The sequence below is a fragment of the Limanda limanda genome, chromosome 4 (assembly GCF_963576545.1).
Source record: "Limanda limanda chromosome 4, fLimLim1.1, whole genome shotgun sequence".
In the NCBI taxonomy this organism is placed as follows: domain Eukaryota; kingdom Metazoa; phylum Chordata; class Actinopteri; order Pleuronectiformes; family Pleuronectidae; genus Limanda; species Limanda limanda.
The window spans coordinates 11,727,587-11,754,267 of NC_083639.1; the positions used below are offsets into that span (position 1 = coordinate 11,727,587).

Consider the following 26,681-nt stretch of genomic DNA (forward strand, 5'->3'; position numbering starts at 1 on the left):
CAATTGTGTCTGATATTTTAAATCAAGATCCACAAATTATTCCTGGGGAAAATGTTGAAATATAAGGTTCACGGTGCTAATATGTTTGAGGATTACTTTTGTTTTCCCGTGAAAGGGTTTAATGTTACCTCCTAGTTCCCTCTGAACCATAAGTAGAGGGTGGCCTGGGCCCCAGGCATTGTGGTCACTTAGTACTGCCACGGCTAGTCTGAGTTTTATATGACCAAAACATTTAGTTTTTTTATCGAAGCCTTTGGGACTTGGGATGATTTGTCAATATTGAAGCCAATGGAAAAAAATCCTGGATCTGGCCCTTGATCCACACCCAATGGATTTTTCCCTGACACATATCCTTCCACCAAGTTTCTTACAGAAGTTTTTGTGTAATTTTGTTTACAAAGAAACTTACAATAAAAAAATAAACAGAAAGGGGTAAAAACATAACCACAGTAAAATCAGTTTAGTTCCGACTTCCAAGGTCAGCAAGCAAATAACGTGTTTAACAACACAACTAAATCATTTCAATAAAGTATTGAGTCGTACATAGTAACAACTGACAACAGAGAGGACAACAATTTAACTGTATCCTCTAGGATAAGAGTCACCTGACAAAGTGACTCCCAGTACGAGAGAGATGCCAACTTCCATACTCAGAGTTACATAAGCAGGCTGGAGCAGAAGGAGCTGGTCCCCCTCTGCGATCACGAGGTGCTGGCTGGGAAGTCAGCTGTCAGGGGTTGACCCTGAGGGCAAAAACTGCTGTTCCTCCTAAGTGGATGGATGGCATGGAAGATACACTGCCACCCACAGGACTCCGCTGCCTTGATCTTAGTCTATTTTTTCCATGCAGAATGCCAACCCCGAAGGCCCAGTAGGACATACACACACACACACACAAACACAAACACACACGCACACACACACACACGCAAAGGTTTGCACAGCTACCCTTGAAAATACGAAATTCATGGATCTCAGATTACGAAAAAACCCAGACTTGATGAACAACAGAGATTTCTTCTAGCGCTGCCATGTGGTGCATATCTGTGATTGAATTATTTCTTCTTAAGGAAGAGGCGGATTATCACAGGGCAAAAATACAGAGACAAACAACCATTACCGCTCGCTTTCACAACTACAGTCAATTTGTTGTCTTTGGATATCCCAACCCCAGTCTGCATGACTTTGGGTGGAGGAAGCTGGAGCACCTGAGGTAAACCTGAACACAGGGAGATCATTCAAACTCCACACAGAAAGACCCCATCCATCACAAAGTAACGGCAATGTGATCGATGGGGTCTTTGCTTCAGGTTTATTTCACACTCAGCACTGATATGTAAATAGCATGCTAACATATTCAATGAACTATTACACTATTTAAACCTTCATCATTATGCTAGATCTCAAACTGCCAGCATTCAGCCCACTGCTGTGTACAGCCTTACTGAGCGGGACAATCGGTCAAAAGACTGTTAACCAACAGTTAGATCAGTTTTTCTCTACAGAGCATTTAGGTGTCTCTCAGCTCATTGTTTTGGATTACTCTATTTGCTCTTGGCAACCTTGTTTTTGATTGAAAAAGGCAATGGCTTTCAACACAGAGCATTTCGCAGCTAAAGAGACAGCTCCCCCAGTGAGCTGGTGTACTAGTATGTATTTTTAAGAAAACTGGTTCAGGCTGCACCACCTGTCACAAAACATTGGTATGAACACCGACTGCCACGGATTGTTAGGACAAACGATCAGTCATTGGTTTTGGGAACCTGTGGGAAAGTTTACTTTGTGTTTTTATTCTACTGAAACTTGCAGGCTGGTTGTAGTATTTATGACTTTTAGATTGCAAACGTATGAGACAAAAATAAATAAATACTACTCAAAATAATAATAATAAGAAGAAGAAGAAGAAGAAGAAGAAGAAGAAGAAGAAGAAGAAGAAGAAGAAGAAGAAGAAGAAGAAGAAGAGAGAGCATTTAGACATTTTGGGGGTAATAAAATGAACTGAAAATGTAACTTCCCAATTAATTTAAAATGTACTCAATCTGTTATCAAGCTGACTTTCTTTTTAGTGTCTGGTCAAACTTATCTGGAGGGTGTAAGGTTGTTTTGATCTAATCTCACAATACTGGCCTTTAAAACAAAAAGCTGAAGTGATACTATATTCATATGGTTCCTTTTGGTGATTCATCCAGCTGTTCCTTGGTGCTTTCCCATATTTTCTCTTTCCCAGTTAAAGGTCTCCTGAACAACTGAAACCTCACCGAGAGGTTGTGACTTTTATTTTGAAGGTTGTTAAACTGGAAGTGTTATTTTTGGCAGGGTTTACCTGGGCATGTTTGAAACAGGTTAACCCTGATGACATAATCAGAAAGAGATGAACCTCAGGTCCAGTGAGGAAGAGAAGGAAGAGGAAGAGGAGGGGTCACATAATCACCACCTCTGTTAGTGTCTGTGTGTCACTCTCTGCTAGGAACCATCTTAACGTAAGTAAACTTTATCTTTATGTATGATTCATACAAAACCCGTCTCATCATATGATCTATGTGTCACAGCTGTGAAGGAAGAAACAACAAAGAACTATTCTCACTTTACAATGAAATTGAAACTAAACAAAATGAAAGCAGTTGATGAAGGATAAAGCCGCTTGAGGGCGATTCACTGCTAATTGTCAGGATATAATAACAAGCAAACTAAAGGAAATTAAAGAGAATATAACATGGCATTCAATGTGGGGAAAGAGAAGGTAAGAAGAAAAGAACAGAGCCCATAAGGAGTTGTTTTCATACAGAGCACATCACAGGAGAGGAGGCTGTTGTTTTGTTTGGATGGGTAGCACCTTTCAAAACACAGTAACAATAGGAAACAATTGAAAGCAAGTTGAGTATCACACAGCGATAGAACACAGTCAAAGACATAAATACATAAATGAGTAAAAATATTTTTTAAAGAAATTATAATAGACGATCAGAACTAGGAGAAAGAACAGATATCTAATGTAAAAGTAAAGTTGAGTAAAGTTTGCCAGAAAGATCTGGACGGAGACAACTCAGTTAACTTCATGTCTGCCTTGCATGCATCGTAGTATCCTTATGTCAGAGATGAGACATGAAGACATTTATCTTTGAGGGCTAATCAATCACTGGGACACATGTCATACTTATAGTAAGCACTGTTGTAGAGTAACTAACTAAATTCAAGTATTGAGCTCAATTACTAAAGTACTAAATACGGTTCAAAGGAGTCCTTGAAATCCTTCAATGTTTGAGGAAAGAATTTCGTTTTTTTAAATCATTTTGAAATTTTAATTTAATAAAAAACATGGTGTAGCTGTAAATAATAAGTAAACAACTGCACTTCTTTTGATCAGCTAATAAATTATGATCATTTTTTCCAACAGTTACCATTAAACCCTTTATTGAAAAAGAGTGCACCTTGATGAATGTCAGCAGTGGTCATGATAAAATTATTATTATTATTATAATATTTCACTGGCCTCAGCTACATAATCCCTTCATGAAACCTTCATATTCCTAATTTCTCTCCAAGACAAAGATGTGTCTGAGTTAAAAATTGCGTCACATCCTTTGCAAGTTGCAGAGAAAGTAAAACAACTTGTTTAAACTGAGACAAACAATGTGCTCTTTTATATAAGAAAGGAAACCCGGCTCTATCTTATTTAGAATTGATGCTAGACAATACACAGCAGAGGTCACGTTAGATTCTAACTGAGAGTCTGTGACGTTCATTTATAACTAAGGGGGTTTCACTTCTTGTTTTTTCAAGGGCTACTTCCTCATGTTTAACAGTTCCCTGTCGCAATACATGTTACATTAGTAAAGCATAATTTCCATGAGCTCAACAGGAAAGAAGAAACTTAATCATTGGTGTGGTTGGTAAAGAGTGGATTTCACTGTCACACATTTGTCGTAGGCTGTGGAATAAAGTCTGGATTTAAATGCTGTCTGTCTGACAGCATTAAAATGTCTGATTAAATGTCTGATTCCTTGACAACAACAGGAAGCCCGATGCAGGAGGATCGACAGACATCTTACATCTGTGAGGAATGTAAGGAGTCCTGAACTCCAGCAGCAGAGTGTGCAGACGAGGGTAAGTACATCTGTGCTGATGTTCAAAATCAACTGTTTGAATGAAATATATGTGAAATGTATGATTTCATTGCCTCTGTTTAATTTGTTTAGGTTACATCTGTTATATTAACTTATTGTCAGAAAATGCAACCTAGTCTGCAAGTACTGTAAATGGAAAAAATAAGACAGTCAACACAATTACATGATACACGGAACTAAAAAACAAAGGATCTATGGGAAAAAAAGCGGATTCCTGATTCATCTGATCGGCTAAAAATGTATGATGGTGATAGTGTTTGTGCAACTGGGTGGTAAATTACAGTTAAACATGAACAGAATAAACGAGTTCAGAATTATGAATGCAGGTCTTTCCATCGAGAGTGTGTGCTGGTCACTGAATATGAAAGATATACTGTGGCCTTTGAACGTGATATGTGAAAGGCAAACCCTGGAAAATTACTGGAACAAATTATTTCATGTTCATGTCTGAATACAGCTTGTGATCATAATTTAGCTACAATTAGAAGGTGCACCTTGCAGCCCAGTGTAATCTCCGTTCTCTGTGATCTGTTTATCTGCAGATTCCTGAGCTGGTGCCATGGAGGAAGCCTACAGTGAACTGTACCAGCAGTTCCTTCACCTGAGGTCGCTTTGTCTGAGACAAGCTGCTCTGTTGCATCAACTCACAACAGCCCTGCAGAAACAGCAAGGTCCATATAATACCTAAACCTGATGCTCACAAACATGTGTCTGTCATTATTCATCAAACTCATACACAACTGTCCTCCTGCAGGCGCCACTGTTTCTAATGGAGAGTTAAGCTACATGCTGTCTATCCCCTGCCAGTGCAGCCAAGCAATCCCTGTGCTCCTCCCTGAAAAGCCTCAACCAATGAAGGAAGCACCACAGTGTTGCGACCATCAGGTCTCCAGAAATGTGTACACTTTTTCGGATCTTCTCGGGGAAGATATGTCCAAGCTCTGCATGGATTTGCCTCTGCGGAGTGAGGAGGATGGAAAGTTGGAGCTGAAGGTCGCACCTCGGTCAACCCTAGACTCCCCCAGGTGGCACGGAGCCTTATCCGGTGAATCAAATAATCCAGGGCAGGCAGATCATGGTGGTAGAGACAGAACTGTGCACACATCAAGGGTAGGTGTCCTCAGCAGAACAACATGCCAAGCGTAGCCATTCTCCAGTTTGCCCTGACACTCTAACTCCTTGTTGTGTGCTCTGTGTTTGGATCAGATGCCTGCGTCAGACAGTCGGTCCCGTGTCATGGACTTCATGAGCCAGCCTGGTGGGTTACTGATGTCAGACGTGGCGCTGCAGTCACATGTCTGCGACTTCTGCCAGGCGGTGTTCCCCGGAGACACAAGCACCAAAGGAGAGTTCATACGACATCTTCACACCCACATCAACTAGACAGTGCGGACCATGCACCTGGTCTTGATAGATGAGTGATGAGTGTTTGCATGATGTGGTGGAGCAGGTAAATCTCAGTTAACCTGATCTCTGGAAACAAGTAGCAGTTTGCCTGCGGATGAACTGGGCAGATTGTTTTTTAGGGTTTAAAATGAAGGGTTGAAATAGATTCCCTGTGCTCACATGTATATGTTGGACATATTGCATTTTAAAAGACTTAGTAAACCTAAATTACACATTATATCTACCACTATATAGCCATGGTGTGATTAATCAATATTTTGAGATGTCCTTCACTTAGATTTATGCCTTCACGCCAATGCATAATAACAGAATTTAATTTGTTGTGCTCACAACATTGTAGTATTATATACAACTAAAATGTCTCTGAACACAGCACATAAGTCTGCTAATGCCGAACATCATTAAAATTCACTAAATCTTGATTTTTATTTGGATCTGCACCATTTTACACACACACCCATAAATATCATAAATATCAGTCACCTTAACATGACTGATTTGTTTATTCTACATCCATGAATTATTGTCTAGGAAATCAAGGAAAATGTTGCAAAATGTCCTATCTCGCAATGTTAAAGAAAGTAAAAATCCTTCCTCGATCTGCCCCCTGATCAGGATCTAGGCCAACGATTTATGAGATCTTTCCTGACCCATCCCTCCATCAAGTTTAATGGTAATCAGCCCCATAGTTCTTATGTCATCCTGCTACAATACAGACAAACAAACAAAACAGATGTAGAGAACCACATCTCTTATTCAGTTATTCTGGACTCTCCACAGACATATCAGTATACAGTTCCTACAGAGACTTCCTTAAACATTAACCAGAGCCAGTTCACTGTTTAAACTGTGTAATGTAAGGTGCCTTTCAGAACAACAGCTTATTATAGCGTGTGTTCATGTCCATATAGTTCCTACTCTTATAATTTAGCTTTGTAACCACTCTTATATTTTATCTGTCATTTAAAATCTTCAATATTTCATCTAGACTGATTGTGATCACCTCAGGTAGAACTATGGTAACTGTGATTTTTGTACCTTGAGGTAACAAGAAATACCTTTAGTGCTATGGAGAATATAAATATCCAGACAACACAAGACATTTGTTTGATGAACACCCTGATCATGAGCAAAAATATAAAATACATAAAAGCATCTTCAGGGGATTAAAGAATAAACAAACAAATAATCTGTCATGTTTAGGTATTTCAATCTGAGATATTATTGTAGTTGTTTTGAATGGTTAATATGATGGAATAATTCAGTGATGTCAGTTATGGGGACTGGCATAAGTCTTGTTTATATTTAAGCAACTGCTTGAAGGAATTTTTGTTTTGCTCTCCTGTCTCACTCCGTTGTTGTTTGTTATGAATAATTTAAACGGGACAGTTGATTCTAACCAGTGATTATCGCATCTTTATTTAACTGCAACTTTGCTCGCCTGGTTTTTATTGCAGATTTTTGATCAATGTTTTTTATCCTTGAAGATTGTGTTGGACCTTTGTCTTTTCACTGTGAACATTCACTTCTTCTGCCCTGTCTTTGTTTACAGCACCTATTAAATGATCTAATTAATGAGAACCTCACATTTATCAGCTTTTTACACATTTTTGACTTTGCAGTCCGTAAACATTGCCCACACGCGTACACAGTGGACACAGCTCGTTGTGTTTAGGAGTATATTCTACAATCTATCAAGATATTTATATTTTCTTTGCCAGTGAAGTGCTTTTTAAATATTTGCTTTGAACCAATCAGCTGTCTGCTGCTCAGCTCTGTGTTGCAGAGGAAAGAGCCTGAGCTGAGAATAGACTCAGACTTTTAACTCCCTAATTAATGGCGCTGACAGCTGATTGATGACAATGCCTCCTAATGTCTGCAGCCACAAGCTGCTCTCATCATCACAATAAAGAACCAATTCACATGTAATTGCTCATGTATAAAGCAGGTTGAATATTTATTCACAAATCAGCTCCTGGGGATCATGAATGTGTGTCATGAATTGGTGGCGTTCCAGTAAATAATTGTTCAGTAAAATTACAGTCTCGACCAAAGTTTATAACTTGAACCATGGCTCATTATATCAATATTTTATTAAATATTTAATATAAATAATCTTTAATATGAAACCATGTCATAAACTAACCTTTATCATTCAACTTTACAGCTACAGTGCGATAAACTAAAGATCGATGTGGTTATAAAACTCTAAAGCTGATATTTTCAGGGTTATCGGACGTTTGGCTTGTGTGTCTTCAGGGCGATGATGTGTCCAAATCATGTGTGTGTCTGTGTGCGCGTGTTTGTGTGTGTGTGTGTGTGTGTGTGTGAATGAGTTGGTGACATCACTGGTACAGGTGAGTCATACCAGCATGGAGGCTCACTGCAGAGCCAACAAACAAGACGAGGTGTTGCTGGCTGTGTGACGCAGCCTCTCTGAACACCAGAGGAGAAAGAGTATAAAACCACCATTCATTGTTGAAAACAGAGCAAGACGCTTTAAGCAATAAAATAACATTTATTGAGATGTAACAAAATAAATTATCTGTTTGCAACAAAATAAACTGAGGTCACTAATGCTCAGCAGACAGGCAGGTGAAACTGATTCACAGCAAGGTACTTCACTGACATATCTATGGTGGAGGGTACAAAATCCATTTTCATCAATTATCAATATTTGCCTTGTTTAAACCCATTTCAACTCTTCCTTATAAGAACCAGTCGTTTGAAATGAATTACAGGTGTTGCTGGATCAATAGTCAAGCACCATGAGATTTCTTTCTGTAAACCTCTGCATGTGATTTTCTATTTAAAGTGATTGTCTGTCAGTGATTGAGTCTCAGAGGTGAAAAGAGGAAAAAAGGGAAACTAACATAAAGTTGATCTTGTTAATATCTAAATCTGAAGCATTCATCCCAAAATACACACTGCTACAGCCCACAAGTGTCCGCTACACCTAAAAACATTGCATCCAAAATCTATACTTTTCCCCACTTCATTTTTAAATACTGTGCATTGTAAATACTGTGCATTTTATAAATCTCACAATGTAAGTTCACGGCTTGAATGTGAAATAACATCCTGCCTGGTGAAATGTTCTTGAGCAAGATGCTGAGCCCTGCTGCTCCTAGCATCAGAAACTTCACTCCAGTGTTTAAAGAGAAGAGTGAAAATCAATCACCTGGAAATCAATAAAGTGTCTATATTCTTTTCAAATGCCACTGGTTTAGAAAATGTTTTCTCAGTAAATTTTTCATATCATTTAAAATAATGAAATTCATTCAAGTGTCAACAATTTTTGGCTGTCTGTGGAAAAATCCAGTAAAGAAGGATGTGAGGGAGAAAATGGAGGCTTGTGGCTTCATATATACTGTGTGTGTATATATAGATCTCAGGGTGCCTCTTCTGATCTGACAGGTGACTAGATGATGCAGTAAAAAGGAAAAAAGGCATCTGAACCTAACAGCAGCGTTGAAAAATGTCGATCAATTTATGGCTCAACCGCCCACTGTTTCCCTACTTCATCTACATAGATTATCTTTGATTGTGAAGAAACACTTTTCTCTGACTACCACGTCTGTTAAAAACCAGCACATCTGCTTGTTTCCTGAGGGGGATGAGCTGCAGAGATTGTTGTCTTTGTCTTGTTATTATATTACGTGCTGATACTGCAAAATTCCCTCCATGTTACAACATTTTCACTCAGGCCTGATTAAGTTCAGAGAGTCCATTTCCAAACTTGCAGTGCCCCCTGCTGTGTCGAGCCCATCTGATCTGAGACAGGTGGATTTTACAGCACAGCTCAAAACAGGTTGATCCATTGAACAAAAATGTCTGTTTTCTCCTGATAAAATCCCCTTCTTTTTTTTTAACTGTTAGATCTAATCTGCAGGACATAAAGTCCATGAATTTCAAAACAAAAACAAAAAAATTACTCTTCTGCATATTTACTCAATGAAACTAGATGTTTTTTGAGCCGCTGGTAAATTCCGACATGAACTATAAAGACTTTACAGTCACTCGGATGCTTGTGATGTCAGTGAAGTACATGTGGAGAAAACCTGCTCGGTAACAGCCTGTGCAGCAGTATGAGTGGAGTTCAGCGTTGGGTCTGAGCACATCGAGTTCGCTGATAACCTCGGAGCACTTTTCATTTCCCTCGGTGATTGGAGTTGTCTCTGGTGATGCAGGGGCTACTGCTCCTGCACGCTGTTAATGAGCCCCGCTTCTCCACTTTACTGTCATGGTCTGTGGAGAGATATGAAGTCATGACATGAGCTTATTGGAGCTATTTAAAGGACGCGTACTAGATAGAGAACCACTTACAAATAGCACTGAGAACTAATTATCCGACAACCGGGAAATCTGTGAAACCCTAAAATTCCAAGTATTGTCTATTAGCATTGTCAAAATAAAATAAATAAATAAATGTGTCTCTATAAATAATTTTTAAATGTGTTGCTGTTGTTGATGGCACAGGGTGATAAAGGTAAGAGTCACAGTAATCAAGATAAAACCAATGTTTTAATCTTTGAATAACATTTAGCAGAATTCAACAAGAACATCTCCAACATGGAGTCAACATGATTTTTATGACCAGACCAAGCTGTAACATTAAGTGGCCAGTATTGCAGAAAACTTAATGATTATCGGTTGGTGATCAGGTAGTGATGAAGTCATCGAATCCAGTTAACAAGAGGGTAGGTACCACAGACAGTCCCCTTAAATCCAATTAAGCTGCACCAAGTTTCAAACACTCAGAGATACTAGTCATCTTAAAATGGCTGATAATTTTCTTTTTACCAAGATCCATTAACTTTTTTCTGTGTAAACGGTGAACATGTTGAAAAACGCCCGAACTCGCATTTTCAAGGAGGTGAAATAACATGACTGGATCCGCCCCCTGATCCTGATCCAACCAGAGTTTAATGGGTTCTTTCCCGACCTATACCACATCCTACCACCAAGTTTCATGGTTATCACAAACAAACCAGCCAATAAATACACAGATGGGCGTGAGAACATTCATTAGGACCAAGTGTGTTTATGAGTCGAACAATATTAATTTGTTGACTATTCATTTATTCATTTGCTGATTCAGAACAGTGTCCGGGTGCTTTAGCAGAATGCGGTTATATGATAATAATAATCATATAGTTACACATTTTCAACACTACAAAAATGTATTTACACATATTCAGTAACTTATAAATAAAAAAGTATTTCAATGAACTACATTGAAGGTTCTGTATCCGTGGTTAAAATGAATTAAACGTCATGTGTGAGAGACGATCTGCAGATAAACAGCGGAAGATCAAAAACAGTGACGTGAACAGGAAGTGAGAGAGAGTTCTGACTGATGAGAGAGACAGACGCAAAGGAAAGAGGGAGAAAAAACACAGCGAGAGGGAGATCGACGTCAGAGATGAAACGTATGTCGCTTCTTTTTTTTGTTGTTATTTCCGCAGTTCTCTTGGTAGAAGGAGAAGATGTATGAAAAAAAAGACTGTGCCATTTCACTGCCCACAGGTTTTTATTTTTGCACACTGTCGCTTGGTGAGTCAATGCAACGCCCCTCCAATTACCTCCCACTCCTTCGCCCCCACGCCCCATCCATCCCGCCCTCCAGCCCACACACCAAACACACTCTGACGTCAGTCGCTGCCGAGAGAAAGGAGGGGGGCCCGATTCTACCGCCCACAGAGAACTTCCTATCCCCCCCCCCACCACCACCACCATCGCCTCCTCCTCTGCCCCCTCATGTCTTTGCTGGCTTTTCCTCGCTTCTTCATCTCTTCGACTGGCTCTCGCAGCCCGGAACCACTAACTTGCCCAGATCCTTTTTTTCTATTTCTCGTGAGGAGCTATGATGCATCACACAAAGGCTACAGTATAACAGAGTTTTAAAGGAGTGCTATAACAGTGTAACACCGCCCCCCTCTCTTCTTTCGCTCTCTCTACCCTCCCGTTCTCACTCTTGTCCTATATCACTCTCCACCTCCTTCTGTTTCCCCTTCTAACTTCTATCCTCTCTAATTTACAGTCTGGTGAAGTTCAGCTGTGTGTGGTGGGAGGCGTCACCTCAGAGAGAATGTGACTCATTAGAGTTCAAGCTGTACAGCTATAAAATATTCATTGTTAGGAGGAGGCTGGGGAGTCTCTACGTCGTTTTTGATTTGATCCCGACATCAACTCTCGTCTCTTTAAATTCTCCCTCCATTTACAACTTGAAGAAATGATTTGTTATTTTGGGAATGATTTTGTTTTTACTTTCTTGCGGCGTCTTTAAAAATCACTTATTTCCAAATCTCATGTCTGTTCAGACCGTAGTGTAAAACAGCTCACAACCAAGAAATAGTCCAACACATTACCCCCCGTAAAATACGAAAGTGTCATTACTTAGTTTTTTTAGGAATTTAACAAGATGTAACATAAGAGAGATTTAGAGGTGCTGGATTTTGACTTTTGGATGGTCCACATTATCTTTTTTCCACCTTCTTCCAGACCTCGTGCTAATCTAAACTAAAAGCCCTCCAGTTGATACTTCAAACCTCTTCTAACTCAATGCATGTACAGTGATTCTAAAGAATCTCAAATGATTCCTTTAACAAGCACAAAGATGATCAAACATTGAAAAGAAATACTTTTATTCTATGTCCATTATAAAACACACAATATGGTTAAGTCATTATTTAAAAAGTCACCTGAGGAGCGAGTCCCTTCTGACCCTAGGCTGATCTTGCCAGCCCGATCATGAGACACCATCCGAGCCAATCGCAGCCCCTCGTCCATTAGTGTCTGCTGTATGAGGTGGCGACTCCAGCTGGCGGGGTTGGACGTGTCGGTGTGGGGACGAGGGGAAGGAGACTGGTTGCACTGTGAGCCCATGTCTAACAGGACATACAGATCTGGGTGTGAATGCTGCCTTCCAACAAGCATTATTATAGAAACAGGAAGGATCACTGGAGTAGAAGACGGCTTAGAGTAAACACACTGAATATCTGAGGTCTTTACCATGTGATACACTGTCGAGGCTCTCTGCAGATAAACTGTCATCGTCTGCTCTCTGGGTCAAGGCCTCCGAGCTCTCTACTCCGAGAAATGATGAGACACTCTCCGGCACCATTACCTAAAACACATCACTGTTAATTGAACCACTTCTGACAAGTACCATTAACGTTTTAACTACGTACCACCTGTAATTTCACCGTGAACCAGATTCACTGAATGACTGATGACTGGTGGTGGATCTAAAGACTCACCTCCAGTCTTGCTCTCTTCTGTGGCACCACACTGTTCTCATCTGCATTTGTCCTGCAGGAGGAAAACAACCAAACATTTGAATGTGAAGGATCATGCTTGACCTTGGGAACAAACTAACATGTGAACTAAATGTCCAGAGAAACATAATGAGTGGATCAATGAAGTAATGATTCACTCACATGTGAATAAGCCAAGTATTTGAATGTAATGAGGATATTTTATACATTTCTTCAAGGTTCTTTCAATTCAATAACTATTAAAATTATAACATTATCGCTGGAATTAAGTTCCCATCAAATTATAATCTCAGGAAAAGAGACATTTTAAAACTTAAAACTGATTTGCTGTTATAATGAAATATATAAAAAAAATGTACGTCTGTTCTGTGCTGATATTTACTTTCATAAAGATGTGTGAATAAGTATTTGCAAACATTGACAAGCACAAAAGGTTGGTTCTGTGTATGTGTGTGTGTGTGTGTGTGCCTGTGTGCGTGTGTGTGCTCATTAAATCAACACAACAGAGGTCAAAGTCTATTCCTGCTGATCTGAACCAGGTTCACTCTGAAAATAAAGACCTCAGTGAGACTCATGAAAACCTGATACATGTACAATATATGACCAACACAATGGACTTTTAAACAATTCTGCATTTTTCCTGCAGGTCTTCATCATGTTACTTTGCCTTTAACATTTTACAATTATCGATCAATAAATCTATAATCCTGATTCTCTCTCAGCATTAAGGACCAGCCAACACAAATACAAACTGATATCTGCTCTCTTCATGCAGCCTCATACCTTGCATGCTTCAGAGTGGAGGTGTAGGCACATTTTCTCGCCACCTGCCGAGCCAATGAAAAGAGCTCCACTCGTCTCAGCAGAAGGGCATTGTCGCGCATACAGAACTGGGCTGCAGCTTCATTGATGATCAACTAGAGGAGAAGCAGTGAGTGAAAGAAGGATGGACAATGTGGTAATCACATCCAGACCAAATTATTATCTTTGTTTCAAATGTGTCACGCTCCATTTTAATGGATATAGTGAAATGTTCTATATTAAGCCATAGGTAAAGGAAACATGATGTTGATTCTCAGCTCTGGTTTTTGATGCTCATTACCTCATGATGTGTGAGCTGCTTGCCTTCTCTCCTCTTGGAGTCGAAGCGTCCATAAATGAGACTGTACTTCCGGATCTCCTCCTCCTTGTTTACGTCCTGGGACCCCATTTTGTAGATGTGCCCCACAGTCTTTGCCAACTTCTTGTTCATCCTAAGCAGTGTCTTCACCTCCGTGTGATCTGACCTTGGCATGGTCCTGAGGAGCCTATCCACGCTCTCCACCACCGCCCTCGCCGTCTCCCCGTCCAGCTGTCCTCCGGGCCAGGCTGACAGGGCTGTAGGGGCGAGGGAAGCAGAGGGACTGGGAGATGTGGAGGGACCAGGAGGACACGTTGACAGCATAGGTGGGCTGGGCGGCTCCTCCTCTAGTCCAGATGCTGAACAGTTTCCATCTGGCTCTGGGCTGAGCCAGTGCGGGTCCATGGGTGACAGTTTTTCCCTGTAGTGTAAGTCTGGTGGCTGTGGGGAGGCCTGGGAGCAGGGGCTTCTGGGACTCCCACTGTGCATCGGGGTAAGACATGCCCGATCCTCCCTCTCACACGGTGACCCGGGCTGGCCGTTGCTCACAGACTTCCTGCATCCACCTGAGCCCGTTCCCTCAACTTTGAACAGAGGGATGCCCCCGAGGGGAGCATTCGCAACAGGCTGGTTGAACAGGGCAGGGTTGGCCGCCCAGTCTCGGAGGGCCTTCTGCAGCCTACGCACATGCAGCGGCTTGGTGGCCATGCCAACTAAGGCCATGATCTCCAAGAACTCCTCCTCTGCAGCCTCACAGAGCTGCTGGACGTCGTCACCGCCCTGCTGGATGAAGGTTTCATAATAAGCCAGCAGGTTGGCCCTCTGCAGCACCCGATAGAGCTGCAGCTCTCCAAGTGTGCGTGGCAGAGACATGGCAAACAGCACTGGAAAGTTTGGGGCAGGAGAGAGGAAAGATGTGAATGTGAACAAGTTATTTTGAATGAATTATTTTCCATGTGCGCTCCACCTCATAACATATACCTGATTTTAAATTTCTTCAAGCTTGACGGAGCATTCATAACAATAGATATGCATGCTTTGGAGCATTATAGCGTCCTTCACATAGGTTAGAAACTATTTTCACCTTAGTAAACACATTTTTATTTATTTAAGCCCTTGTAAACCCAAATCATTTTACATAATTGTAATTGTTTAACTACAATATGCTTATATCATAACAATTCTTACCTTATCCAGGACGGGTAGATGCGCAGAGAGGAGACAGGCGTAATTACGCAAAGGTGTCTCTCCAACAGATGTCACAGGTCGATACTGTCGGACCGAATCTGATAAACATAGAGCACACAAAGAAATTTAAACTAATGCCACTTCATCAGTCACACAAACCCACGTTTCGTTTAGATTAGAAGAGTAGAAACACTTCGCTCCAGCTCAGATAATACAAAAACATGGACTGGGAGCCAGATGTTCGCGGTAAACGCTCCTTTACAGACATATCAGTGAGTATCAGTCTCGTCTCTTACCCTGGTACCTATAGGCTGTCGCCGCAAGCTTCCCCGTCTCAGATTGGCGTAGTAAATCCCCCTTCGCGTATCGTGGCTCGTCTGAAATCACTGGCAGAAATCCTCCTCCGGCGCACCGTATTGGTCGCTGGCTGCCTTTCTGCTTTCTGTGTGGGCTGGAGAATGACGGGGGCGGACTGCAGCACGCCATCTGACCGAAAAAGAGCCTTCCTCTCCCGGTAGAGAGGCGGCTTTCAAATTGGAGAATGTGGGTGGCGCTGGTGGGGGCTTAGAATTAACCCGTTGTGTCTTCAAGATCAGTCTGTTATATGCAGGAGCTTTTTTTTAGAGGGGGTTCCCAGAGTTGTGCCGTATCACAGACCCCCACAGAAGTCAGCACAGCAGCAGTGAGCTTTAGGCCTGTTAAGAGAGCGAGGACAGATGTGACAGATGTGGATTCTACCAAACGGTGTTTCTTTTTTTTTCTCATTTATGTTGAAAGTGGGTGGTCGTAAATTATTCTGAGAGCTCAGGTGAACTCCAGTACTTTGTTAGTGTATGTTTTTTTTCTTCTTTGTAAAATGTAAAGGTCCAGTGTGTAGAATTTAGTGACATCTAGTGGTGAAGTTGTATGTTGCAGCTGAATACCACTCACCTCACAAACACTTCAAAATGAATGTGCTCGGGCCCGCTCAGTGCTGCTTTGCTCTCCTAGAATTAAAAAAAATAAAATGTATTCATATAAATTATTTTTCTGGACTGCGCGTCTCCTGCACAGAAGCGAACTGCGCATCTCCTGCATTAATTAAATTTAATTAAATTAAATTTAATTGTTCTCATTATTTTAATGTTTAAAATGACATTTTATACATATTTTATGAATTGTTAATTCTAAAATAACAAAGCTGTCATGTTGGCATAAGTATCTATCTATCTATCTATCTATGTATCTATCTATCTATCTATCTATCTATCTATCTATCTATCTATGTATCTATCTATCTATCTATCTATCTATCTATCTATCTATCTATCTATCTATCTATCTATCTATCTATCTATCTATCTATCTATCTATCTATCTATCTATCTATCTATCTATCTATCTGTCTATCTGTCTGTCTATCTGTCTATCCGTCTATCCGTCTATCTATCTATCTATCTATCTATCTATCTATCTATCTATCTATCTATCTATCTATCTATCTATCTATCTATCTATCTATCTATCTATCTATCTATCTATCTATCTATCTATCTATCTATCTATCTGTCTATCTGTCTGTCTGTCTGTCTGTCTGTCTGTCTATCTGTCTATCCGTCTATCCGTCTATCTATCTATCTATCTATCTATCTATCTATCTATCTATCTATCTGTCTGTCTGTCTGTCTGTCTGTCTGTCTGTCTGTCTGTCTGTCTGTCTGTCTGTCTGTCTGTCTGTCTGTCTGTCTGTCTGTCTGTCTGTCTGTCTGTCTGTCTGTCTGTCTGTCTGTCTGTCTGTCTGTCTGTCTGTCTGTCTGTCTGTCTGTCTGTCTGTCTGTCTGTCTGTCTGTCTGTCTGTCTGTCTGTCTGTCTGTCTGTCTGTCTGTCTGTCTGTCTGTCTGTCTGTCTGTCTGTCTGTCTGTCTGTCTGTCTGTCTGTCTGTCTGTCTGTCTATCTATCTATCTATCTATCTATCTATCTATCTAGCTGTCTAGCTGTCTAGCTGTCTATCTATCTATGTTAATTTTCAAAGCAACAGGTGGCAGTAGAGCTCCTCTACTGTTCCGTCACTTTGAGAAATGGCCGAAGAAGGGTAAGGTGGAGGAGGAAGAACTAGGAAAAGGAGCAGCAGAAGAAGAAGTGGTTAAAAAAAAGAAAAAAAGAAAACATCAGCGACTCTTGGCTGTGTGTGAACAAACAAGGTTACACAGTTATCTGAGGTATATGTGACATCCAGTTTGTTTGAATGCATAATGAATACTACTGTTCCTACCTGCTGGTGTTATAAACATGCCTCATGTTGCCCGTCAGAGCCACAGGAGGAGTCACTCGTATTTATCGGTTCGTCCGACTCGCTCTTCGGCTCGTAGCTAACAGCTAGCTGCTCGGTTGGCTGCTAGCTTCCGACAGGCGTTGACAGGTCGCTGCTGTGCTGTCGTTTTAACCTCATGTGACGTCTTTATTTAGTGGAGCTAGACACTGTCAGGTTGGGCAGCCAAGTGTAAGCTAATTTTAGCCCCTGTGTGTCGTCCAGCTGGCCGCTTGCCTCCTCTCATGCTAACAGTGAAGCTACATGCTAACAGTAGCCGCCTGCTAAACATCTACTGCGGTTGTTTTCACAGTTCTACTGACACGAGGTTTGTCAGACCGGCGGCACCGTGTTGTGATTAATTCATATTTGACCCCGCATCGCCTCTGAAGGGTCAGAGGATTGTTGTTGCTGCTCGTGTTTATTGCATGGAGCTACACCGTGTTTCTCTTCGGCTAACTGAATTAGCAAACCTCAAAGCAGCGTAATTTAATACCATCTGCGGTGTTTACGCGTGTAAATCAACTTCTACCAGGTGTGGACAGATGTGCTGGTGCCGCTTCATGTCAGGGCTCATTCGTCCTTAGTTTATTCAGGATCAACTCTTTCTAAACTGAACAGCATGTTTCATATGGCCGTGAACTAATTTCATAATAATGGTTATATTTCTGTGTAGCAGTAGTGAAATTCTGACTTAGTTGCCCTTTTCCCTTCGAAATCCTGCCTTTTATTATACAGTGGACTACTACATTAGTATGATTACATCAGCCGACCCCCAGTGTAACCCAGTGTCTTCAAATGTCTTGTTTTGACTGATCTGCACTTCTGAGCCAGCATGACTTTACAATGGTGAGAAATTCATCAGCTGACCTCAGAGAATATTTGATTGTTTTATTGGTAATTTAGATCAATTATTATTCAACTAGAAAAATGGATACTTGAACTTTCTATCAATCCAATTTAAAAACCGCCCTCCTAATTTCAATTTAATTGCTCTTTAGTGGTTAGTGATACGGATAAAATCTGTCATGTTTGTTGACTGTGATAAAACTCCCTGCTCATTTTTTAACTCATTCTGTTTCAGGAAGCAGCCTGATGCATGACGCGAGCTGTGTGGTGTGTAAAAGCCTCCTGAAAACCTGGAAGTGGCTGCTGATATGGTGGACCTGAGACTGGCTCCCAGAAGCCCCCAGTCTCCATTTTTCATGAGAGTCTGGGGAAACGTTGCCACAGATTATGGATCTAGGATATCACCTTCCATGAGTTTACAGTTTTACAGCGCTTCAGTCAAACAGCTGTAAGGGACATGGAGTGGGAAGCAACTGAGAAGGAGATGGATGGAGTTACAGACACTGACGACATCCCTCTAGGTGACTCCACCTTAGTGACCAAATCTAGTCAGTGTGAGGACAGAGAGACTGATGATGACTGCGAGCAGGAGAAAACAACCGCCAGGTTCAAATCTCAGGACACCCCAAACCCAGCCACCCCACGAGACTTCGAAATTGATGAAGCAGAGTATTGTGGATCTGCAGCGGCCAAAGAGGACACTGAGCAGGCTTCGGACTGGTTAGAGCATGACGGCGCTACAGATCTTGAAAACTCTCAGGTTCAAGAAGAAGAAGAAGAAGAAGAAGAAGAAGATATTGAGAAGGAGCAGCACATGAATGGAGAGTCTGGCTGGAGGAGCCTGGGAGGCGGACGGAGATGCAAACTGAAGAGCAGTGGTTCATTTTCAGAGCAGAGCAGTCAAAGTGCTTTTGCCTCTTTTCAAAAAAGCAATGTTATATCCAGCGGTGGCCGGCACAAGCAGACCCGCAGACGTCACCACCACCATCAGCAGAACCGGAGCCGCAGGCGGACAGGCAACCAGCTCATCTTAGCTTTCAAAGAGATGCTGTCAGAGTCTCTCAGCTTCTGGTGCATCTCCTGCGTCCACATGATGATTGAGATTATTGTCACATTAACTCACAATTGTGGAGTCTGTGTGGAGGCTGTAGGACTGAAACTTTATAACTTTGGACTGCAGCTTCTTTCAAAGATCACAGATATACATGGGATGAAGGCGGATGCTAGTCGGATTTTGAAATGGACTAAATGCACAGGAGTAGTCGTGGTGGATAAAATTGTCAGGTCGGTGAAGTGGGTAAAGACAGCTGCCTTATCTTGTTTCAGACTTTTCTGTGCTTTGGCTATTTTCGGGTCCCAATGGGCAAAGGGTGTGGTGGTCCGACTTAGTGGAGAGCGGGGAAAGCGCTACTGGACATCTTTTCAGGAGTCAAGGTTTTGGAAGCGGGTTGTTTCCCTGCTGGAGAGAGTTCAGAGACGGTTCAAGAGAGACGCCCATGCACCACCATACACACATGAGTCACCTGGCAGAGCAGGGAGGGGCCAGTCCGGCCAGGAGCTGGAGAGATTGCTGGCCTTGGCCGAGATACCGGAGAACGAGCTTGACCCCTTTACAGTGCTCGGTGTGGAGGTTCACGCCTCTGAGGCTGAGCTGAAGAAGGCCTACAGACAGCTGGCTGTCCAGGTGTGTGTGCGAACTACCTGTGGCTGAGGGAAAAGTTTAAAATGTTATGGTTGAATGTCTGAAATAATGACTAATAAACTGCATCTGTGGCTGAAAGTTTCTTTTTTACTCATGCAACCTTTTCCTCTGCCCTTTCTCTTTCAGGTCCATCCAGACAAAAATAAACACCCACGAGCTGGAGAGGCGTTCAAAGTTCTGAGGGCTGCCTGGGATATTGTCAGTAACCCAGAGACACGACAAGAGTATGAGTTGTGAGTATGCTGGTCATTATAGAAGCAAAATAAAAACAGATATTTTCGAGCATTTCCTGCATTTTGTAAATGTTTTTACATCTTTTGCACAATAGTAAAAAATATTTCCTCTTGTACAGTTTTAATGTCAAATGAATAGATCATTATCATCTTCTTCTTAACTACTGTATAGTGAATGGTCATCACAGTGAACACTAATTATTTAGCTTTACTTGTGTTCTCCTTTGGTTTCAAGAAAATCTCCTGCACTTTAAATTTCAAAGTGAAATAGCGTTAATAAAAACGAACGTCACCGGCCTGTAATGTAGCACAGCACTGACCGGTCTGTTTAATTCCAACACAGGAAACGCATGGCAGCAACTGAGCTCTCCAAGTCCATGAACGAGTTTCTCACTAAACTGCAGGATGACCTGAAGGAAGCCATGAACACCATGATGTGCACCAAGTGTGAAGGCAAACACAAGTACGTCTCTGCACATCATATATTATATGTATGACATAATCTGCAACCGCGGCCTAATCACCTCCTCTGTTTAATCTTTGTGTCTGATACAGCTGAATCATGTAGTGTGTAGCAGACTCTTCTCCACAGTTGTTTAATTCATGACCTGTGTGTGTGTGTGTGTGTGTGTGCGTGCGTGCAGGCGATTCGAGATGGATCGTGAAGTGACGGAGGCCCGGTTCTGTGCTGAATGCAATCGTTGCCATAGCGCTGAGGAGGGGGACCTATGGGCCGAGTCTAGCATGTTGGGCCTTCGAATTACATACTTTGCCTGTATGGACTGTAAGGTCTATGATATAACAGGTGATCATCTGGATTTTATGTACAGATCATGTGTCCTGAGCTCACGTATTATCAGTATGTGTCCCTTTTGATGCCTCTACAATGTCAAGAATTTCTTTGAGTAAATGTTTTCTATCTCTCGTGTTTCAGAGTGGGCAGGTTGTCAAAGAATAGTCATTTCTCCTGACACTCACCGTGTGCCCTATCACATCTCCTTTGGTTCAAAGAACAATAGCAGCGCCGCACGACACAGGTATGTGCCCTCGGGTGAAATAAGTGCTTAAAATTGAATGTATATGGGGAGTCAGGAGTGGTTCTATTCCTCCTTTTCCTCTTCTCCTCCTACCTTTCTTTCATAAGATGTTAACATATGCAAGCATGTAAATGTATCAGCTTCATTTTGACATTTTCCTCAATCCCCTGCCAAAATATCTCCTTCCACTGGGAAAATGAATGTAAAATAAAATTAGCTAAAACTTTATTATTCCACACACCGGGGAAATTCAGTTGTTACAGCAGCAGGCAGGCCAGAATGAGGTAGACAAGAGAATAAAAATATAAATAGAGAATATGTTTATAAAATACACATTTCATTGCAGAAGTGGTTTGAAATGTTATTTAGTAAAGTGCAGTGGCACAGGATGATTGCACAAGCATGTAAAAACTGTATTGTACTTAAGTATAAGGAGACAATTGGATAGACGTGTCCATATGTGTGCAGGTTAGAACATTTGTAAACTTATATAACAGTATATTTTATATAGTTTAAGTGTAGAAAGTTGTTTATAAATATATAGGTATTAATTCACAATAGTATGAATATAGAAAGGTATGCTGGTATAAATATAGATGGGTGAGAACTCACAGTAAATGGTATAATACAGGTCATGTGCAGAGGAAACTCATGTGCAAATTTACATTTTCCATTAGAAATTGTGCATATTAGTACAGTGACATGAGAAAAAACAGTGTAGTATTTTATTTGTCATTCTGGATGGTGTTGTAGAGTCTGACAGCAGTGGGAATGGAGGACCTTCAAAAGAGTTCCCTCTTCCACTGTGGGTGGAGCAGTCTGCTGCTCAGGGGGCTGCTCAGGGCCCCACAGTGTCATGTAGGGGGTGAGAGGTCCATGATGGAATTCATCTTTGCTAACATCCTCCTCTTACCCACTTCCTCAGTGGAATCCAGAGGGCAGTCCAAGACCGAGCTGGCTCTCCCAACCAGTTTGTTTATTTTCTGTCCCTCTCAGTGCATCCGCCCCCACCCCAGCAGACAGTGGCTTAGAACCCTACAGAAGCCACCACAGTATCGTAATTTTTTTTATTTGAACCAGCATCCTGCTGTGTGTAGCATAGGAGCCCCCCCCATGTGTTATGTAATGTTGTGATAATATCAACAAACCAAATAATCTTGGACAGTTTGTATTTTTAATCAAGATTAACTTTACGTTCAAATTGATCAGCATCATCTCACAGCTAATTTCTTTGCCTTTGGCTGTAATTTACTGGGCTCATATGCAGTTAAAACAAATCAGAAAAGAGCATCTCTAAACTTTAGCCCTAGATCTCTGAACTTTTCATCTTTTACTTTCAGGACGACCTCGGAGAACGCCCCAGGTCCTACCAATCCAGCTGACTTGCAGGACTTCTTCAACCGCATCTTCAAAGGAGGACCTCCTAATGACATGGCTGCCAACGGGGGCTTCTTCCCCTCAGGTCCCCCTCCTCATCCACCACCTGGTGCTGGAGTTCCGCCGTTCTCCCCTCCCCCAGGCCAGACAGGCTTTAATATGCCGGGGGGTCCCCGGCCAGAGCCCAGCGAGACTTGGGCTGAAGGCGGCAAACCCCCCAGGAGGAGGAAGAAGGTCCGGAAACCCTTCCAGAGGTGAAGTCTGTTCACTCCTCACGGTATCAATAAAGCAACACAGGGACACAATAAATAATGGCCATGTTTGTCTATCGCCTGCCTGTTGGCATGCCAAGATCTGGACTGAAGGAGATGAATGTGGGTAAGGATCAGCCAGAGGAGAAAGACACTGGATCATGAAGAGGAGTGTGTGGACTGAATACAGTATTGAAGGAGGGTTGAAGAGGTGGCAGTGGTGGTGCTTTACCTCTCATTTTATCTTATTTTTCTGTTGGTCTTTAAGACAACTGTAGCCTTGGCATTGAAATCCTTTTCAGGATACTGTCACGAAACATTTTCATAATCTCCTGCCAAATCCTGCGACGCATGATTTACTCACCTGCATTTTGACACATTTCAGTTCTCTCAGTTGTTATTCATTTTTTCAATATGGTTAGTTTAATACATCAACTTTAGACTGCCGAGTTGGACTATGAAAAACGGATCACAATAACTGACATGAAGAAGCGGAAGAGCAGAGCAACACCAGTGTGTCAGTGTTACTAACGTTAGTGGATCCCAGAATAGTTCAACAAGGACTCCAACACATCTTAACAAAATTGACAAAAACAGCAGTTTGAGAACTTGATGCGTTTCCCTGGTAGTCGGCACACAGGCAGCAAACACTTATACGTATGAATGGCTCAATGGAAGTCAAAGTCAACAACCAGTGTTCATGCATATTTTGGCATCATTTTTATTATTTTTAACAAGAAAATATCCTCTTCAACTCATTTATCTCAACATTTAATAGAGATTTTTCTATGGTGACATTTGGTGAAATGAAAATATAATTTTTTGGTCAGGTCCAATGGTTAAATGTTTTTAAAAACAAGCATGTTATTGCTTTATGAAGATCAGAGTCACGGTCACACCCTGTATCCACTCATCCAGAAGAAGTGATGTTGGAGCTGATTTGTATGTGGATATGACCAGAGAATCACTTCCCTCACGAGAGAACACTCACAACATTAGGTTTGTTTTTCAGGGTTATATTTAAAACATGTCAAACCGCCCAGCTAGATGATGTGAAAATTAACCTGTGATGCTGTCGAGATGTTAAATCTGGAAATGATAGAGTGAAAATTTTAACTTGGCTTTAAGTATTTTGAGACCAACTGATGTAAACATGTTGAATCTGCCTGATGTTTATTGTCTCAGACCCAGATTAGGATTATAATCACCGCACAGGTCCAGTTCTAACAGCAGGAGTGAATTTAATGGTGTTTAAACATAATTGGTGACGCCTTGACATTTTGAAATGTTGATATACTGTATTTTCAGTAGTTTAAAGGCCACAGAACAGATGTATACTGCCCCCTGTTGATCCACTGTGTAGCCTGTTGAAAACACTATCAACATATACAACAGGTAACCACTACCTGAGTATTAATTGCATCATCTCATTTAATATCAGACATGCTTATATCCTAATATTTAGGCAAAGTGGCCTTTACATAAATTGGAAATAGAGACTTTGGATCATGAGCTACACAGTAAAATGCAGCAGTTAAACGATATTTATAATCTTCATAGATTAATGAAGTTGTTAAACCTTTCATGCTTTTTTAAATATTTTGTGCATTAATTGCAATTCAATGACGGCTGTGACTGCTTGAGGTCACGTCAGAAATGTCAGTCAAAACGATTTTTAAGACAAGATTAGCTTCCATGCTCATATAATCTCAGTGGCTTTTGGCAGTTTATAATCAATATTAACCTCCTGACCTATAAATGCTGTGTTGAAGTGTTTAAACACGGATTTCAAAATGTCAAGGTCACACTTTCACCGTAAATCTAATCTAAACCCTCACAATTTATCTCCTAATCTCCCCAGTGTTACTGTTTGTAACAACATGGTCACTCAACTAATAAGGGGTTGTGTTTTGGTTTTGGTTTGAAATGACACTTTAATCTTCATCACAGGTAAATTAAGGAGCTGTTATTGTTTACACCTGATATGTGAAGATCAAGAAACTGTAATGATACAAGACATTTGACAAAAGCTATTTTTTGTATTGACAATTGATTATGAGAATAACCATGTTCAGTTTTTCTTCCTTTTGTGTTAATTTGCACATCCACCCCTGTAATGACATCCCAGGGTGTTTTTGAACAGTCATCAGTGGTTGAACTACGCAGACTCCTCCAGCTGCAGCTTAGTGGGGGTGTAGCTCGCGGATATCTTTTTTGATAGAAAATGGATGTTTAGAGATTTTTGTTTTGGAAGATTGCGTTTGATTAATCCGACCATGACCATTCATTTTCCACTCTGGAGAACCCCCAATATGTGAACTGTTTTAGTGGGTTTGGGTGGTCGCCTAAAAAGATAAGCCTTTGTTGCAGATATTGTGCGAGTTCGTTGAAGAAGGAGGTTGCGTTTACCACATTTTTCTTCATGAGTCACTTTTTGTTCCTTTTGTACATCCGGCCAGCTTCCCAGACGTGGATTGAGTTAGTTTAATCTCAAGTGCTACTAGTCTCACAGATTGAGAGTAAAACAGTCCTGAATTAAAAACATTCTATTAAAAATGATTTAATAGTCTGAAGGCAGATCAGGGACAAACCAAGACCGTGAGAGGTACAAATTAGATTTTCAACGATGTCAGACTTCAATTCAGATTCAAAGCAGACAAAAATCGACAAAATGCTTTAGCAAATTTGGTGCATTTGTTCAGGATTCGCCTGCAATTTTTAGGACTTAAGTTCTTATCCACCTTTTCACCTTTAAACTGATTAAAGATCACTATATACTGTGTCTGCCCATGTCTCGGAAACTGGACGCTTGCTTCCAGATGTCCACCTTGACTTGAGAATGTACAGTGCTGTATGTTAAAGGTAGCAGTTCGAAGTCCAAGAAGTCTAAGGAAGAGCCAACACGACAGATTTTTGTTTATTTTCAGGTTTTTAAACAGAATATGCAGAAGTATTGCAAAAAAATATCTGACAATCATCAGGGTTTTTTAGTAGGGAATAATGTGGCGAGTTCCCTGGCTGGCAAACAGTTTTCAAAATATCGCTGTTGGGTTTCGTTCCCCCGCTTTCTCTGGTTTTCAAAATAAAGATGATTTCCTATATGCACAATGATTGTTCTCTTCTCAGTTACTTAACATCACAGATCAAAGTTAAAAATCATTCAAACATACACAGCGTGTCACAGAAGGTGTCTGACTCATAACAGCATGTGAGCCTGTAGAGGTCCCATACTTCAAATTAACCTCATATTTCATTTTACTCTAAACCCACTGAATGTGAAAAGGGCTCTCTGTGTCACTGCTTTACCTCATATGGCTTTTCCATTCTCTGACCTTCTAACTAACGGTGCTATGGCCGAGGAGAGAGGGCAGGCCATGTGAATCGCTCGGCTCCTTACAAGGCGTTGTTTCTGCGAGGTGCAGTTTCCTGCACGATGTCTGATTTAAGTCTCATTCCCTCTCTTGACTAATAATAGCCTTTTATATATCAGATAGAAAAAATGTAATTTAGATTTAGACTCCTTGAAATCCAAGATAATCTCTCAGACCTGTCAGAGGGAGTCTTTGGCCCTTTTCAGACCTGATATTATTATCTGTCCAGAGGACCCCCTCGAAAATGGGGAGATGATACCTCTCACGGGGTTAATCCTGATAACTAATTTCATATATAAATCCCATCAAAAGTAATCAGCTCTTATCTGTTCTCTTGTGATCATCTCACTTTCCTGCGCAATATTTAAATAATCAAATACTTTACTTCATTTTGTGAACTAAAGTATACTGTTTAAACCCAGTTGGAGTTTAGAGGTGTCACTGTGTTTGTGTCG

The 26,681-nt window shown here is 41.1% G+C and overlaps 3 protein-coding genes across 4 annotated transcripts; 2 read left to right on the top strand and 1 right to left on the bottom strand.

Moving 5' to 3' along the window:
* The first annotated feature begins 3,948 nt into the window (after nucleotides 1-3,948).
* On the top strand, nucleotides 3,949-7,330 carry zgc:113184 (uncharacterized protein LOC553745 homolog). Its single transcript, XM_061070411.1, has 4 exons — nucleotides 3,949-4,104; nucleotides 4,667-4,795; nucleotides 4,879-5,234; nucleotides 5,331-7,330. The coding sequence occupies exons 2-4, from the start codon at nucleotides 4,684-4,686 to the stop codon at nucleotides 5,505-5,507; spliced, it is 645 nt and encodes a 214-aa protein (XP_060926394.1). The 5' UTR covers nucleotides 3,949-4,104; nucleotides 4,667-4,683; the 3' UTR covers nucleotides 5,508-7,330.
* A 699-nt stretch (nucleotides 7,331-8,029) lies between these two features.
* On the bottom strand, nucleotides 8,030-15,598 carry nab2 (NGFI-A binding protein 2 (EGR1 binding protein 2)). Its single transcript, XM_061070084.1, has 8 exons — nucleotides 15,416-15,598; nucleotides 15,120-15,217; nucleotides 13,914-14,815; nucleotides 13,595-13,728; nucleotides 12,794-12,845; nucleotides 12,546-12,660; nucleotides 12,236-12,421; nucleotides 8,030-9,779 (listed from the first exon to the last, which is right to left on the bottom strand). The coding sequence occupies exons 3-8, from the start codon at nucleotides 14,802-14,804 to the stop codon at nucleotides 9,682-9,684; spliced, it is 1,476 nt and encodes a 491-aa protein (XP_060926067.1). The 5' UTR covers nucleotides 14,805-14,815; nucleotides 15,120-15,217; nucleotides 15,416-15,598; the 3' UTR covers nucleotides 8,030-9,681.
* A 1,644-nt stretch (nucleotides 15,599-17,242) lies between these two features.
* On the top strand, nucleotides 17,243-25,963 carry dnajc14 (DnaJ (Hsp40) homolog, subfamily C, member 14). 2 transcript variants are annotated; one of them, XM_061069636.1, is made up of 7 exons: nucleotides 17,243-17,317; nucleotides 18,491-19,939; nucleotides 20,084-20,190; nucleotides 20,534-20,653; nucleotides 20,835-20,995; nucleotides 21,125-21,227; nucleotides 22,568-25,963. In XM_061069636.1, the coding sequence occupies exons 2-7, from the start codon at nucleotides 18,713-18,715 to the stop codon at nucleotides 22,860-22,862; spliced, it is 2,013 nt and encodes a 670-aa protein (XP_060925619.1). In that variant the 5' UTR covers nucleotides 17,243-17,317; nucleotides 18,491-18,712; the 3' UTR covers nucleotides 22,863-25,963. The 2 variants fall into 2 exon arrangements, with proteins under 2 accessions (XP_060925619.1, XP_060925620.1); XM_061069637.1 differs by lacking the exon at nucleotides 17,243-17,317 and adding an exon at nucleotides 17,682-18,255.
* Nucleotides 25,964-26,681: the final 718 nt, after the last annotated feature.

Excerpts from the sequence above, each read along its gene's own strand:
- zgc:113184 (XM_061070411.1), top strand. The coding sequence starts at position 4,684 with ATGGAGGAAGCCTACAGTGAACTGTACCAGCAGTTCCTTCACCTGAGG. Across the intron at positions 4,796-4,878 it reads AGCCCTGCAGAAACAGCAAG|GCGCCACTGTTTCTAATGGA; the intron begins GTCCATATAATA and ends GTCCTCCTGCAG. Across the intron at positions 5,235-5,330 it reads GAACTGTGCACACATCAAGG|ATGCCTGCGTCAGACAGTCG; the intron begins GTAGGTGTCCTC and ends TGTTTGGATCAG.
- nab2 (XM_061070084.1), bottom strand. The coding sequence starts at position 14,804 with ATGTCTCTGCCACGCACACTTGGAGAGCTGCAGCTCTATCGGGTGCTG. Across the intron at positions 13,729-13,913 it reads AGCAGCTCACACATCATGAG|TTGATCATCAATGAAGCTGC; the intron begins GTAATGAGCATC and ends CTTCTCCTCTAG. Across the intron at positions 9,780-12,235 it reads AGAAGGGACTCGCTCCTCAG|ACCATGACAGTAAAGTGGAG; the intron begins GTGACTTTTTAA and ends ATCTCTCCACAG.
- dnajc14 (XM_061069636.1), top strand. The coding sequence starts at position 18,713 with ATGGAGTGGGAAGCAACTGAGAAGGAGATGGATGGAGTTACAGACACT. Across the intron at positions 20,191-20,533 it reads ACACGACAAGAGTATGAGTT|GAAACGCATGGCAGCAACTG; the intron begins GTGAGTATGCTG and ends ATTCCAACACAG. Across the intron at positions 20,654-20,834 it reads AAGTGTGAAGGCAAACACAA|GCGATTCGAGATGGATCGTG; the intron begins GTACGTCTCTGC and ends GCGTGCGTGCAG.